This window comes from Bufo gargarizans, chromosome 5 (genome assembly GCF_014858855.1).
Source record: "Bufo gargarizans isolate SCDJY-AF-19 chromosome 5, ASM1485885v1, whole genome shotgun sequence".
NCBI classification, from domain to species: Eukaryota; Metazoa; Chordata; class Amphibia; order Anura; family Bufonidae; genus Bufo; species Bufo gargarizans.
The window spans coordinates 196,189,196-196,206,714 of NC_058084.1; the positions used below are offsets into that span (position 1 = coordinate 196,189,196).

The following is a 17,519-nucleotide window of genomic DNA, read 5'->3' on the forward strand; positions in this document are numbered from 1 at the left end:
CCAATGGACTGTTGCAGTGGTGGGTGACGTGAAGCCTCATTCTCTGCTATGACATGCAGACTGATTCTCTGCTGACATGAAGCCAGATTGTCTGTTACGGGACCTCTCTGCTCTGCCTGTGTGCTAGGCCTAAATATATGCCAATGGACTGTTGCAGTGGTGGGTGACGTGAAGCCTCATTCTCTGCTATGACATGCAGACTGATTCTCTGCTGACATGAAGCCAGATTGTCTGTTACGGGACCTCTCTGCTCTGCCTGTGTGCTAGGCCTAAATATATGCCAATGGACTGTTGCAGTGGTGGGTGACGTGAAGCCTCATTCTCTGCTATGACATGCAGACTGATTCTCTGCTGACATGAAGCCAGATTGTCTGTTACGGGACCTCTCTGCTCTGCCTGTGTGCTAGGCCTAAATATATGCCAATGGACTGTTGCAGTGGTGGGTGACGTGAAGCCTCATTCTCTGCTATGACATGCAGACTGATTCTCTGCTGACATGAAGCCAGATCCTCTGTTACGGGAGCTCTCTCCTCTGCCTGGGTGCTGGGCCTAAATTTATGACAATTGACTGTTGCAGTGGTGGGTGACGTGAAGCCTGATTCTCTGCTATGATATGAAGACTGATTCTCTGCTGACATGAAGCCAGATTGTCTGTTACGGGACCTTTCTCCTCTGCCTGGGTTCTGGGCCTAAATTTATGAAAATTGACTCTTACAGTGGTGGGTGACGTGAAGCCTGATTCTCTGCTATGATATGAAGACTGATTCTCTGCTGACATGAAGCCAGATTCTCTGTTACGGGACCTCTCTCCTCTGCCTGGGTGCTGGGTAGTGTTGAGCGCGAATATTCGAAAAGCAAATTTTTTTCGCGAATATCGCAACTTCGCGATTTCGCGAATATTTCGAATATAGTGCTATATATTCGTAAAAACGAATATTCGTTTTTTGTTTCCCCCCCCCCCCCCACAAAATTACAGTACACATATAATTGATTGTTTCCCAAAGGTCCAACAGCTCAGATCTTACTCACATTGCCTAGAAAGTGATTGAGGCGCGAATCTTCGTAAGGCGATTTTATTAGCGCACATGCGAATATCGGCACGTCCCAGAACAGAGGCAAAGGGCTTTGCATTCATACATTAGTGAATTGAGTTGCGAATCTTCGTAAGGCGATTTTATTAGCGCACATGCGAATATCTACACTTGTCCCAGAACAGAGGCAAAGGGCTTTGCATTCATACATTAGTGATTGAATTGAGCTGCGAATCTTCGTAAGGCGATTTTATTAACGCAAATGCAAATATCTACACTTGTCCCCAGAACAGAGAGGCAAAGGCCTGTGCATTCATATAGTATAGCACCATATTCGCGAATACGTAGAACTTCGTAAAATTCGATTTACGAATATTCGTATTTTTTATTTTACTTTCCACCTTACAGATTACATTGATCTGTACTCTGTCAACTACTGTCATCACCCCCCACTGTATCTCGATTGATTCCCAAAAGTCTCACATTCCCTAGAAAGTGATTGAGGTGCGAATCTTCGTAAGGCGATTTTATTAGCGCACATGCGAATATCTACACTTGTCCCAGAACAGAGGCAAAGGGCATTGCATTCATACATTAGTGATTGAATTGAGTTGCGAATCTTCGTAAGGCGATTTCATTAGCGCACATGTGAATTTTGCATAGCATATGTATTATGCGATAATTCGAATTATCGCATATGCGAAATAATAACGAATTTGAATAATCGCGAATATTTTACGAATATTCTTTCGAATATTCACAAAATTTCGCGAATTCGAATATGGGACATGCCGCTCAACACTAGTGCTGGGCCTAAATTTATGACAATGGACTGTTGCAGTGGTGGGTGACGTGAAGCCTGATTCTCTGCTATGACATGCAGACTGATTCTCTGCTGACATGAAGCCAGATTGTCTGTTACGGGACCTCTCTCCTCTGCCTGGGTGCTGGGCCTAAATATATGCCAATGGACTGTTGCAGTGGTGGCTGACGTGAAGCCTCATTCTCTGCTATGACATGCAGACTAATTCTCTGCTGACATGAAGACAGATTCTCTGTTACGGGACCTCTCTCCTCTGCCTGGGTGCCGGGGCCTAAATATCTGAGAATGGACTGTTCCAGTGGTGGCTGACGTGAAGCCTCATTCTCTGCTATGACATGCAGACTAATTCTCTGCTGACATGAAGACAGATTCTCTGTTACGGGACCTCCCTCCTCTGCCTGGGTGCTGGGCCTAAATATATGCCAATGGACTGTTGCAGTGGTGGCTGACGTGAAGCCTCATTCTCTGCTATGACATGCAGACTAATTCTCTGCTGACATGAAGACAGATTCTCTGTTACGGGACCTCCCTCCTCTGCCTGGGTGCTGGGCCTAAATATATGCCAATGGACTGTTGCAGTGGTGGCTGACGTGAAGCCTCATTCTCTGCTATGACATGCAGACTGATTCTCTGCTGACATGAAGCCAGATTCTCTGTTACGGGACCTCTCTCCTCTGCCTGTGTGTGTGCTGGGCCTAAATATATGCCAATGGACTGTTGCAGTGGTGGCTGACGTGAAGCCTCATTCTCTGCTATGACATGCAGACTGATTCTCTGCTGACATGAAGCCAGATTCTCTGTTACGGGACCTCTCTCCTCTGCCTGTGTGTGTGCTGGGCCTAAATATATGCCAATGGACTGTTGCAGTGGTGGCTGACGTGAAGCCTCATTCTCTGCTATGACATGCAGACTAATTCTCTGCTGACATGAAGACAGATTCTCTGTTACGGGACCTCCCTCCTCTGCCTGGGTGCTGGGCCTAAATATATGCCAATGGACTGTTGCAGTGGTGGCTGACGTGAAGCCTCATTCTCTGCTATGACATGCAGACTGATTCTCTGCTGACATGAAGCCAGATTCTCTGTTACGGGACCTCTCTCCTCTGCCTGTGTGTGTGCTGGGCCTAAATATATGCCAATGGACTGTTGCAGTGGTGGCTGACGTGAAGCCTCATTCTCTGCTATGACATGCAGACTGATTCTCTGCTGACATGAAGCCAGATTCTCTGTTACGGGACCTCTCTCCTCTGCCTGTGTGTGTGCTGGGCCTAAATATATGCCAATGGACTGTTGCAGTGGTGGCTGACGTGAAGCCTCATTCTCTGCTATGACATGCAGACTAATTCTCTGCTGACATGAAGACAGATTCTCTGTTACGGGACCTCCCTCCTCTGCCTGGGTGCTGGGCCTAAATATATGCCAATGGACTGTTGCAGTGGTGGCTGACGTGAAGCCTCATTCTCTGCTATGACATGCAGACTAATTCTCTGCTGACATGAAGACAGATTCTCTGTTACGGGACCTCTCTCCTCTGCCTGGGTGCCGGGGCCTAAATATCTGAGAATGGACTGTTCCAGTGGTGGGTGACGGGAAGCCAGATTCTCTGCTATGGAACCTCTCTCCAATTGATTTTGGTTAATTTTTATTTATTTAATTTTTATTTTAATTCATTTCCCTATCCACATTTGTTTGCAGGGGATTTACCTACATGTTGCTGCCTTTTGCAGCCCTCTAGCTCTTTCCTGGGCTGTTTTACAGCCTTTTTAGTGCCGAAAAGTTCGGGTCCCCATTGACTTCAATGGGGTTCGGGTTCGGGACGAAGTTCGGATCGGGTTCGGATCCCGAACCCGAACATTTCCGGGATGTTCGGCCGAACTTCTCGAACCCGAACATCCAGGTGTTCGCTCAACTCTATTGAGCGCGAATATTCGAATTGCAAATTTTTTTCTCGAATATCGCAATTTCGAGATTTTGCAAATATTTTGAATATCGTTCTATATATTCGCGAATTCGAATATTCTTTTTTTTTTTATTATTATATTTTTTTCTTTCCCACTTCTCTAAAGTTGTTCTTACCTGTCCTTTGGATTCCTGGCTTCCTGGCTGCTCCAGTCAGTGGCGTTTTCAACTTACTGCTATATTCCATTATAGCTAAATTACAATCTAATCTATATGTGTATTTTACGAAATTTCGCAAATTGCGATGCGAATAATATAAACCGAAATAATCGCATGAAGATTTCAATTTAGCACTGCTATATTCCATATTCTAGCCTAATATGGAATATAGCTGTGCTAAGTTAGCACTGCTATATTCCATACTAGGCTAGAATATGGAATATAGCAGTGCTAAGTTGAAATCTTCATGCGATTATTTCGTGTTATATTACTCGCATCGCAATTTCGACTCTTGCAAATGTTCTTAATATTGCTCTAACTTCGTCTTTTAGAATATTACGAATATTCTAAAAGACGAAGTTAGAGCAATATTACGAAATTTCGTAAAATACACATATAGATTGTAATTTAGCTTATATAGTGCTATAATCCCTTTTTTTTTCCTCAATTTTTTTTTTGCCTCTTCTGAACTTAAGTTTTGTAAAATATGTACACTATTAAAAAATATTACTATAGCAGTATATTAGCTTAAATACAATCTATGTGTATTTTACAAAATTTCATAATATTGCTCTAACTTCGTCTTTTAGAAATTTCGTAATATTGCTCTAACTTCGTCTTTTAGAATATTCGTAATATTCTAAAAGACGAAGTTAGAGCAATATTAAGAACATTTGCAAAAGCCGAAATTGCGATGCGAGTAATATAATACGAAATAATCGCATGAAGATTTCAACTTAGCACTGCTATATTCCATATTCTAGCCTAGTATGGAATATAGCAGTGCTAACTTAGCACAACTATATTCCATATTAGGCTAGAATATGGAATATAGCAGTGCTAAGTTGAAATCTTCATGCGATTATTTCGTATTATATTACTCGCATCGCAATTTCGGCTTTTGCAAATGTTCTTAATATTGCTCTAACTTCGTCTTTTAGAATATTACGAATATTCTAAAAGACGAAGTTAGAGCAATATTACGAAATTTCGTAAAATACACATAGATTGTATTTAAGCTAATATACTGCTATAGTAATATTTTTTAATAGTGTACATATTTTACAAAACTTAAGTTCAGAAGAGGCAAAAAAAATTTAGAGGCAAAAAAAGGGATTATAGCACTATATTAGCTAAATTACAATCTATATGTGTATTTTACGAAATTTCGTAATATTGCTCTAACTTCGTCTTTTAGAATATTCGTAATATTCTAAGAGACGAAGTTAGAGCAAATCACGAAATTTCGTAAAATACACATATTAGCCTAGCCATAGTCAATTAGCATAGGAACGTTGCCTTATACTATCAAGATAAATAATCGCAATACGCGAAAAAAAAAAATATTCGTATATTATTCGCGATAATTGGAATAATTACGAATATTCGATTTCGACGAATATAACACGAATATTCATTCGAATATTCGCGAAATATCGCGAAATCGAATATGGCACCTCCCGCTCATCACTATTCCAGACATAGCCCATCACTAGAATGGACTGTTAATACAAAAAACTGCCATCTTTTTGTAAATCTTGCATGGCACTTTTAATAATTATATTTAATAATTTCATAATTATAATTATATAGCAACTTTAATCATTCTAATACTGCTCAGTTTATTATCCAACATTGATATTTGATTAACATCTATTACATTGTACCATAACGATACGGCCACCAGAAATGGTACAAATACCGGCAAGTGCTTTTGTTTAAATTACAAGTGAATACTACTAGAAAATACTAAACCTCCTTTTTGAACTTGTTTTAGCTTTATTCTGGAATAATCCTTCATTTACATTTCATTTTCTCTCCCTTTTTTATTTCTGCTTGCTATGGCTTTATTTAGCCAAAAGGTTTTCGACGCTACTACAGCTCACCGTTACTTATACATGAACAGTTTGGATGCATCAAAGAAGTAATGCCTATTGGTGAGTATTCCTTACAGATTGCTATGTGATTCATTTTTGCTCAATCATACCATAGGATAGGATTAGCGTATTATTGCAATGATTATGATTTGCTCAGTATGCATTATGGAGATCTGCCTGCAGTAAAAAATAAATAAATAAATATATATATATTATACATAGTAACATAGTTTATAAGGCTGAAAAAGTAATCTCTCGAACCAGTTCAACCTGTTATGATGCAAGTTGATCCAGAGGAAGGCAAAATAAAAAACTTGTGAGGTAGAAGCCAATTTTCCTCATTTAGAGGAAAAAGTTCCTTCCTGACACCAACCAGGCAACCAGAATAACTCCTTGGATCAAAGACCCATCTCTAGTAGCTATAGCCTGTAATACACTCCAGAAATACATCCAGCCCCCTCTTGAACTCTTTTAGAGAACTCACCATCACCACCTCCTCAGGCAGAGAGTTCCATAGTCTCACTGCTCTTACCGTAAAGAATCCTCTTCTATGTTTGTGTAGAAACCTTCTTTCCTCCAGATGCAATGGATGTCCCCTCATCACAGTCACAGTCCTGGGAATAAATCGATGAGGGTAGAGATTTCTGTACTGACCCCTGATATATATATATATATATATATATATACACATATATACATATATACACTCTCTCTATTTGGTTCTCCAAGGCTTGTGTGGTCTAGGTCCATGTGGTCTGGTTTGTGGGTATTTATTGGGTATTTGTACTTCACACCTCCAAAGTGTATCTCTGCATCTCTCTGCTCCTGAAATTACCCTCTTCTGGATGCAATCGATGCAATAGATTTACATTATACCATAATGTACTTTTCTAGTTCCACCTTGTACATTTTATTACAATGTTTGATACTTGATTGATTAATTTTTTGCACAATGACCATTTTGAGTAGCAATGTCCTTAAAGGGGGTTGTGCCACTAATATAATTGTATCCTACCCAACAGATATTATTGCTTTTATATAACTTTCCACAAATGCCATTTATCAAAAATGACTTATAAAATTATTAGCCACTTCACCCTGTGGCAAATTTGTTGTCATATTCAGTTGTTGTAGGTTACAACTAGGCTTGAGAGAATCTAGCTTCAGATCCGAAGTCGATATGTTCAAAGACGCTGTGGTTAATGCGTATTTAGAAACATTTTTAAATAGGAATCTGAAGGGTGTTTTGGTACTGGCTGGTTTCACTGCTCTGTTTCCCCCTGCAGTGGGTGTGTACTGGAGGAGTTTAGCAGTGGGCTGATTGCTCAGCTGTTCTATTCCTGCAGGCTAGTGTTCTGACTAATGGAGCGCCGAGTCATGACCTATCAGGTGGTGATCCAGGGACTCAGTGCTCTATTTAAATGCCTTAATGCCTATACACCAGTGCCAGTGAGAGTCTTGTTTGGGCTCACTAGCGAGGTTCCTGGTTCTTGTTCCTGTGCTGATTTGGATTGCTTGTGTTTTCGACCTAGGCTTGTCCTTTGACCACTCTCTGTCTCTCGTGATTTATACTGTGCATCTCATCTGTTTCTGACTTTGGCTTATCTTTTGACTACTCTCAGTCTCACTTTTGTACTGCATTGTCCTCCTGGTTCTGACCCTTTTACATATGACTATGTATTTTTTTCTTTTGTCTCTAGGTGTTTGTCTCTATACCTTAGTAGCATAGGGACTGTCAATCAGTTGCAGTCTTGCTACCTAGGGCTTGCATTGCAGGTAGGTAGGTAAAGCGGGCTGGGTCGTAGGTTAGGGCCTTATGTCCATCTCTGTCCCTACCTACAGGTGTTACAAGCACAATAAATTCTTCGGCTTTACCTGTAGAAGCCAATCAGCTGAAAACCTGATCTCAAAACTTTGGGAATTTTCAGTAAAACTGTTTGTGGCTTCCCCTATTGTTCTAGGCTGTGTGTCTAAAACCACTATGTGTCTTGGAGCCTACAGTTATTTAACCTTTGCAAGCAAGTTTACTTTTCATCACTGTAAAAAATATCTGATATTGACAGATTTTGTTTAATTAAATCTAATGCCATAATGCATTCAGTCCATGTTATCAAGACAATCAGGTCCCAAAAACTTTTCCACAGCAGACCTAACTGCATTGTATTTCCTTTTTAATATGTAGTATTAGAGGTCAACACACAAAAACATCTTTGCAGCTTATGAAGCATAAACATTTTTGTTTTTTACAGCTTGTGGAAACAAAGTCGATCCTGTCTATGAAACCCTCCGATTTGGAACCTCTTTGGCACAGAAAAACAAGAAGAGCAGCTCTGGAAGTGGGTCCGACTCGCCCAATAGGAACTCTGTAATAGTTTGTCTTTATTAATGTTACTATTTCTCACACAGTATTTTGTTAATCTTTTAATGAACTGATAAGCATTTTAGATGATACATTTAGAAAACTTTTATATGCTGTTTTATAGCTTATCTTTACTATTTGGAATGCATTCTATATTTGTTATCTACACTGATATTAAGATTCTTATAAGCATTAGATTTTATGGTCAATGAGAGTTTATTTTTCAGACAACCATCTCAAGAATTCTTCTTTATGCCACCTTAAAAAAATGTACTCAACTACAAGTCCTCACTTCAGTGCAGGACTTAGGCCACCATCTTTCTGTCTGGGGTATCAGGAAGCAGACCTAAAAATGATTCATTATAGTGTCCACATTTTAGTGTGTCTCTTTACAGTCTTATTTTAATTTTAGCAAAAACAAAAAACAAAATCTAATTTTGTGTTTCCAGTATGCTCACGGGAAAGATGCATAGCAATGGAATAAAAAGATACTATTGAGTAAACAAAGTTTATTATATTCAAAAGACGTTCGATCATAACACCTACTCAATTTAAAGTTTTTTTTTCAGGAATAATGACTTTTTATGTAATGGCTGGAGCGTGCCCTCATAAACAGAAAAATCATACTTACCTGCTCCCCATGACTCTGGTCCTCTGCGTTGCTTCTGCTGTGTCTATGTTACGGCCACCGCAGTATCTGGCTTCAGTAGAGACCTGCTGCTTGTGGCCACGTCACTGCTGAAGCAAGTTATAGGCTGCAGCAGAGCATGTGACCATGCCCATGATGTTGCAGATGTCAACATTGCAGGACAAAACATGACACAGAAGGGGCAGTGCTGAGGACCGGAGAAGTGGGGAGCAGGTAAGTATGAATTTTCCTTTTATGGGGCAGGATGCATGCGTTAGATAAAAAGTAATTATTCCTTGAAAAACCCTTTGAGGAGTCTTTAAAGGGTTGTAACCTGAAGATACATATAACAGGTGTTATCACTGAAGCAAGCACGTAACCATTGAATGGCTTAATAAGTAGCTGGTCGCTCTTCATTCTGGCATATTTAGAGATATGCTTTACAGCAACCACATTGACCATAGAAACCTGTAGTTTGGACACGACTCATTGACTTCTATGGGAGAGTTTTCTAAGCATGCTCTGTGAATGTGCAGAGGTCATTTGTGGAGGGAGGGGGAGAATGTATGATATGACCACCACCAATTGTGAATGAAGAAAAAAGTATAAATAGCAGCACTAGTTCTATAATTATAATTGGTGCACACCCAGCCAGACACTGGTTCCATGTACATGTACTGTAGTACAATACCAAATGTCCAAGCAGCACATTGTGTATGATTCTTTATTGTACCCAATGTAATGTTTCAGCAGAGTAAGCGTTTCTCAAGCATAATGGTTGTGTACCATTTTATTTATATAGGTGTTAGCTTTCATTGTAATCTTGCCTGTAATTATAATGAGATGACTACTGAAAAATTATTGGTACAGAACAGTCAGCCTATTATTAGGATTATTGGCTAGAAAGAAAACTAAATATTATTTCAGCCTTTTTTTAAATATAGATAATGACTTGGCATTTTTTTCCCCTTGTTTTCTTGACTGAAATGCAGTTCTATTCACCTGAATAGGACTTGCAGACATCGATGTGCTTGCCACCCCCTTCAAATGAATAGAACTGTGAGTGCGTCCTTACTGCTTCTCTCTATCTCTCTGAGCCCAAGCTTTCGTAACCTGGTGCAAGGCCACTCTCTCGTGTCACTGCAGCCAGGCACCAATGCAGTCATCTCAGCCACAGGATCCTCAGCAGCACCATGGGATGTCTTTCAATCATGGTCACCATCATCCCTAGCCAGGGACTTGCTTTAGGCCTCGTCTGTCACCCTGTCTTTGGCAAACCCCTACCAAAGAATGGACAGCTCATGGCATCTCTGCAACACCTTCATGCTGGGAGCACACTCCCATGTGTTTGCCTGGCAGACAGCAGTAGAAACTCTCCAGCACACCATGTGGTCTTCTGCTTAAACTTTCTTATAATTGCTAATGCAATACTATATATAGGCTCCCTTTTCCCCCTGATATCAACAGTGACATCAAAGAGGAGATGGTATATTCACCTGCTCTAGTACATCTAGCACCATCTAGGGTCTAGATTATACCCCTAGAGTCCATATACATTATAACAAGCAGAGAAGACACCGCCTACTTCTAGGGATATTGTGATGGAACAACCATGCCACTCATATTCCTGATGGGGTTACGGTTTAGGGTGAGTGTGCTTCCCCACCACCTTACAACATGACAGACCAGCCAACTGAACACATGCTTGCTCAGTTCCATGTGTATCTATCATAGAGGAAGTCACCTGACTTACCTGCAGCTGTCACTAGAGGGAGCTCAGCACAGCCTTTATTGTGATTAGCATTAGCTGCATAAATCTATATTCAGAGAGCTCCCCCTAGTTGTTGCTATATGAAAACATAATTATATAATTTTCATGTTAGTGAATTTGAGCTTGCCTATAATATTATGAAATTAAAAAGCAAAGAATCTTTATCCTAAAAACATAATATTGGATAATAAGTTTAATAAAAATATAGTACAATCATTTGATCAGGGCCCATTCTGATCTTTGTAATAGGACGCTATGATTTCAGAGATTTCTGTGCACAACCCTGGATCAGCAGCTAAATTATGTAGTCTAAGCGGGATGAAAAATGAAAGAACCCTAATGAATATTAATGAGAAAACTATGTCATTACAGACATTTTTAAATCTATATATAGTAGGTGAAATTCAAGAGGATTTGAATGTATGCAGAAGTTTAACATGGTGCAAAGCTTAAGTGAGCAAGAGAGACAATTAGCAAATATATATGCAGAAAGATAAAGGACTTTTTAAGTTAAAAAAAAAATTCAAAAGGGATGTCACATTTAGGCTGTAAGCACACATACAGTTTTTGATCCAGTTTCAGGTGTACATTTTAATGTGGTATTTTAAGACAAAGCCAGAAGTGGATCCAGCAGAAAGGAGACCTTCCTTTATATTTAAAGTTCCTTTTATGATCCATTCCTGACCTTGCCTTGTAAAGCAGTAACAAAAACTGCATGTGTGAATCCAGTCTTATACTTAATACAGCATTACGGAAAAGTATCATTGTTAAATTTAAAAACTAATCAAGGATACAACTGCTACCTCTGCCCCATTAGCTATTCCCCTAGTAATCTGACATGAGCTCATATTGCAGAAATAAAGGTTCTCTTTGAATTTTGGTTCGACTCATGTGAACAAACCATCAAGATTTCTAAATGGCCTATATCATTATGGAATGCTAGAACATCAGTCATGCTTGTTAGGTGGTTTGTGTTTTTATCCTACCTACATATGGATTAGCCCTTTGTGTCTGTATAATAGGCCAGCCCTTTTTAATTTTATTATAGTTCAATACTTTATTTCTAAATATATGCAAATATTTGTATTCATATTTTCAACTTCTCCACCTGTACATTTTAAGTGCTTGTAGTATTTAAAAGGCTATTGATATTTGCTGCCTGACTTAATGTGCTTTGTACTTGTATCTCATATGAATACTTCCAAATAAAATGCATTTAAAGAAAAACATAAGTGTATATTGCTAATGAAAAGAATGGTTCTTAGCCTATGTGTTACAGTTGATGGTCTCAGCATCCCCATGTAGAGTGTATGCTGGATTAGTACTGCAGTCAATATGAAAAAGTGGCGTTGCAGTGTAAAACACCACAGTGCCATTTACCTGCTGCTATACTTCAATGTGTTCCGACACATACAGTGCCATATAATTCTCCAATAAATACTGTTATTATGTCACATATATACATATCATACATTACAAAATTAGTGCATTCATTGTCATGCCATCTTCAGATTCCCAGAACCATTTATGACTGTGTGAAATGGAAAGGGAACACATGGGACAGCAGCATAGTTGGGAAAAAAAACAGAACTGTACATTTTTGTAAATTAGATCGGGTAAATTTGGAAGGTTTACCCTTAATAAAATTATGATCCACATGTCAGGCAGTGGATTCCCCCCCCCCCCCCTCCCTACTAAAATAAAAACAGCCAAGCACAGCATGCATGTTTATGGGGGGTTATTTTCTCAAACCTCCCGGAATGTAGAGGAGGCTCCGAGAAAAAAGGGGAGACCTTCTAGACAACCAGAGGAGTTGACAAATATGCTCTACAGCGCATAGACAGCTGCTTTATCCTGGAAAGCAGCTGTGCATGAGCATCTAATTGTATGTCGCATCCTCACAAATGTGATGCATCACAAAAGGGGCTAGGCTTATGCAGAAGTGGGCAGAATCTCAGGAAAAGGTGTGCACAGAAATCAAGACCCTGCAAGCCAACTTTTAAATTCTGGCAAAAGTATTTTATATATATGACCAGCTTAATAGTACCATGTGTTCTAAACTTAAGACAATGGAAGACCATTATTGATTAATCTAACTTCTGAGTTGCATAAGGGCTGTATGGAGCTGACCTCCAATCGAATCACACCTATGCTAAAATTCTGGGGTGCATATTGGCTGCTATAGTAGTCTGGGACCTTCTGAAGGCTCCTAGGCCTGCTGCAGGAAACTAAGTCACTGCTTGACAAAACTAAAAAAAAGTTTTTATTTTATTTAAACATAATACTTAAAAGTTAAAATCGCCTCCTTTCCCAATTTTACATGTCTGGCAGAAAGCCAGCCTTTATGATGGGAAACCCACCAGATCCTCATCAGATTCCTTTTACAGTCAAACGGGAGGGTGGTGGTGTGCCACAGTGTCTGGCTATGCCGTATACAGTAACTCTGGTCTGTTCCTCTGCCAGATAAGACTACCTGAGTTATCTTCCACAGATATGCATAGCCTTATGAAAATTAACGATTTTGCTAATGGGCAGTTATAGATTTGTTTTGTCATTTTAAAAAAATGGCGAAAATAAATTAAGTGTGAAATAGTAAAATAGTAGCATTATAAAACAGTAGCATTTTAAAACTGAAGAAAGTTGTATCCATCTTGTTCAAATCATTATCCTGCACCATTCAACAACCCCCATAAGAGAGTTGCCAATATTCCTCATCTTATTGGAGAAAAATATGGCAATGAAGCCCTTCAATAAATGTAGTCTCACTGTCGTACAATAAACAATCCATATTTCTTCAAAATGTACAAAAATTCCTCTAGATTTAGGGCTCCTAATGAAAGGATAAAAAAAAAATCCGATATATACAGACACCTATAATGACCTGATATGTTTATGCATATGATTAAGCAATCACTGGTGGTCTTTTTTTTTTTTCTTAAAAACTAAGCCCAATTTTGATAATCTTTCTGAGTATTGCAGCTTACCCATTGGTTGCCTGTGTAGCTGTCCAAGTACTGCTGTACATGATGGACAACAGCCCACCCATTCAGCATAGCCATAGATAGAAAATAAATTCACAGAAAAGATGCAAAGTGAAATAAGAAAAAAACACCTTAAATGGGTTTTCCCATGATTGATGTAAAAAATTAAAATCAGACATCACATAGTACATAACATTTTCCTTGCAACAAAGTGTTTTACTGTGGGCTCTGGGATACGGCAATAAATATGCTTAAACAATGGGTGAATGAATTAATGATTTACTGAATAATCACAGTGATAAAAGAAATATATAGATACAACAGCAGTTATATAATATAAAGAAACAGCTCATGTCCGATCTTGGTAAGACCTTGTTGTGCACCAACAGCCAAGATGGTGGATAACAAAGTGATATTGTAGCATCTTATTTAGAGCTTACCATCTGTGATATGCCGGCGCCCCATGATCAGCTGTTTGATGTGTTAGCAGCACTCGTACAAGTGCTGCTTCCTCTTCAAAATTGCCTGCTCATCGTCTCCTTTGTAGAGTCGATGCAGTGTAATTACAACTGTTAGCCCCATTCAAGAGGATAGGTCATCAATATCATAGCAATGAATAACCCCTTTAAGGCACCTTCTCCTGTGTGAAGGTGTCTAAACAATAGGTTCTAGTTTGCTAATGTCCTGCAAAGGTGTGTTTTTTCTGTGTTCATCTGTCTGCATACCGAATTCCACTTTTTTCCAGGATTTGAACATTCACTGACAGACCAGACCTCTGCCTAATCTCCAGTTTGATAAGGAGATGCCCACCCTGACCTCAGATTGTTTATCGGATTACATGAACTCTGCCTGTCTTGACCTTGGCCTGTCCTTGACTATGGTATTGCCTGATCACTCGGTGCTCCGCAGTAGTGTCTCTTGACCCTCTTTGATCACCATGCATTTGAACAGAGACTACTGTAAGAGGTAGCTGCCTGGTGGTTCTCCTACAGGAAAGTCCAGATCCCTGTACAAAGGTTAAAAGTTGAATGCCAGGGAAACCACTTAGATAACTCTGTTAGGAGTAGTCCCCAGTCAAATCTGTTCAGGTAACACAGCAGATCCACATCTGCTTAATAAAACGGAGTATTTATGCCATTATTGCGAACACTGGGGTTGACAGGGTATATTTCAGAACATGTAAAATAATTTCTCTAGGTGGATTTTATTCTCATATTGTAATAATACATTTTGCCCAGTCTTGTTTCAGCAAGAAAACCAATCAGATGAGCTCTCTAATTGCTATATCTGCAGCCTGTCTCTCTGCTCACCTGAAACCTTGTTTGATTTACTTTGTCTATATTTGGTTGTAAAGATGTCAGCTTAGATTTGCATTCATAAGAGCAGAGAGTGGGCCTACAGACCAAGCAATCAGAGTGCTTGTCTGATGAATTTCACACTGAACAGGAATGAGCAAACTGCAATGTTCCAGCTGCAGAAAATATACAAGTAAAACTTCTTAATGAAACCCAATTTTAGAAATGACATTAAGTCCAAAACACATGCTTTTCAGTTAAGAAAATGCCCTAAAAAGGTTTCCACCGTCTTTAAGGAGGAGGGTGTTTTAAAAAACGCAAGCAAATCAGTCTTTCCTTTGAAAAAGAAAGACTCTTCTGTAAAGACCAAGACCATTTTTCAGTAGTCTGTGATTCGCCAATTTACATTTTTGCATCTAATTCAATTTCAGAAATCCAGTTATTTTGCCGGTGTTCCTTTGGAGTACGTTGGGTCTTGGCCGTAGTTATCATTAAGAGAAGTCCCGGAATTACCTCAACTGCACTCTACTTCCAACCTGTCATAACTGTGACAGGCAAAAAAAAGTCAGAATGTGATGCTTTGTCTGTGCTAAATTTGTACACGACTTTCATGTCACCTTTATACAAATAGACAAATGTGGGTCAACTTCCTGTAAATTCTCCTAATCAGCAAGGCTAAAAATATGGTAGCTTTAATCCCTTAAGAATGCTATCAAATTTGGACTTCTGGACTTTTTATTTTTTTTCATCTACATTTCCAAAGCCATAATTTTTATATTTTTCCATAGACTTAGCTATAGAAGGGCTTTTTTGTGAGATGAGTAGTATTTTTAATGTCACCATTTTTCGTGCAATATATCTAAAGTGTTGCAAAACTTTTAAATATTCTTTTGGGATGACTGTGAAAAAAACTGCGTTTGCAGCATTGTTTTTAGGGATTTCTTTTTATGATTTTCTGATTTAATTCTGAATAGCTTTAATTAAGAACCTCAAATGGATGGAGCATTTATCTGGCTTTTTTTAAATTAAAATATACCTGGCATTATAAAGAAAAATGGAGGAATGTGCACAAAAATCACTTTTCTAGATATAGTAACCCATAGTTGCTAATTTGAATGCACCAAGATTTTTGGAGTAAATTGAGCCAAAAGTGGTGCAATTTGTAGTATCTAGGTTTAGAGAAGCTATCTGCACCTGGTCCGAAAAGGGGATGTGGCTTAACAGGAAAGGGATGTGGCTTTCTGAGCACATCCCTAATATGTGAGCATGGCCTAATATGTGACAGTTTGCACCAAGATAATACATATTACTGGTTTATTCACATGCACAATATATAAAGGAACCAGTTGTGACGCTTTGCGATCCACAGCGATACTAGGAAATCACAAATGCGCCATATTTCTCAATCACAAAGACAAAAGAGCCTTCACTAAGAATCTTCTCTTTCACTAAAGGAGTAACTCACAGATCAGAGGTACAATTAGCACCTTCTTGCCAAAGAATCTTCCTGCCCCATGCCAGGTTTAAGTACCCATCAATCTGGTATTCTCTTGACGGAACCTCATAAACCTGGTCTCTATGCAGCCATAGTGTCTCCAATACCAGCAGGGGTCTCACACCTTTAGCCTGGGCAGAGAGCTTCAGAAGAAAAGGACAGATCCTTATCACACAGCTGGTTGGTACAGGAGGAAAGATGACCTGAAAGTCACCTCCAATCCATAAACTTCATATTCTTCCCATATTTTCCTAATATTTCATGGGTTATGGAAATGGGAAAGGAACCATCTTTTCAGAGATGGTTTTGGTTCTCCTAACCCACCTTCTAGGAAACCTGCGGACAAATCAGAGATTCCCGCTCTGAGATATAAAGGTTCTCAGGCACCCTGTATTATCTTCTAGTTGTATTTGTTATCAGATGATGCGTAAAATTGTACTGATTATCAATATCTACTATATTTCTTGATTGGACTTACGGGATATGGAGAAATGGGCAAAGCAAAGATGCTGCCAGGTTTTCTCCCTATGGGGCAAAGGACTGCCCCTGTTCCAATTACCCAAGGCTGGACCTGAACGTGTCATAACCACTCCCCGCTTCAGAGTAGGTAAAAACAGTGACACACTCAGGTCCTGGGTCCTTCACCTACCATCTGACGTCGTCTAACACCTCGACCGCCCGCAGGGACACGGGCACCCCACCATCTTGGATTATTCTACAAAGACTTTGCCTATTACTGGACACTACCACGGTAATTCTGAACTTACAGACATTCTATTCCCTTCCACCTCTTACCTATTTCTATCCAAACCAATCTGTTCAACTGGCCGGTATATTTATCTGTCAGCTTTAATATATATATTTTTGTGTGTAGTTTTAGAATAAAAACTAACGATTTCATCGTTCCAGTTTTGCCCTTGTTACTTGATGACCTGATCTATGCTAAGAGCTCTGTCCTCAGAAGACATCCTACCAAATTGTGTTATTTTTATAAATTGTTAATATACTAGCTAGGTTGCAAATAACCGTTTCGTCCCTTTAGGATTAGCTAGCCGGGGTCTCTTCGCCCCGATTCAATACGAAGAGTGGTGGCAGCAAATTAATTTGATTTCCAGCGTGAAATCAGTAATTTTATTTTTACC

General features: G+C 39.3%; 1 protein-coding gene across 2 annotated transcripts in view; it reads left to right on the plus strand.

Annotated features, from left to right (window-relative positions):
* Window positions 1-17,519, plus strand: part of STAC (SH3 and cysteine rich domain) — a 453,395-nt gene that overhangs the window by 290,909 nt on the left and 144,967 nt on the right. For both annotated transcript variants that reach the window (XM_044294399.1, XM_044294400.1), the window contains exons 4-5: window positions 5,827-5,908; window positions 8,098-8,213. In XM_044294399.1, the coding sequence (XP_044150334.1) occupies window positions 5,827-5,908; window positions 8,098-8,213 (198 nt within the window). The remainder of the gene's footprint in view (window positions 1-5,826; window positions 5,909-8,097; window positions 8,214-17,519) is intronic.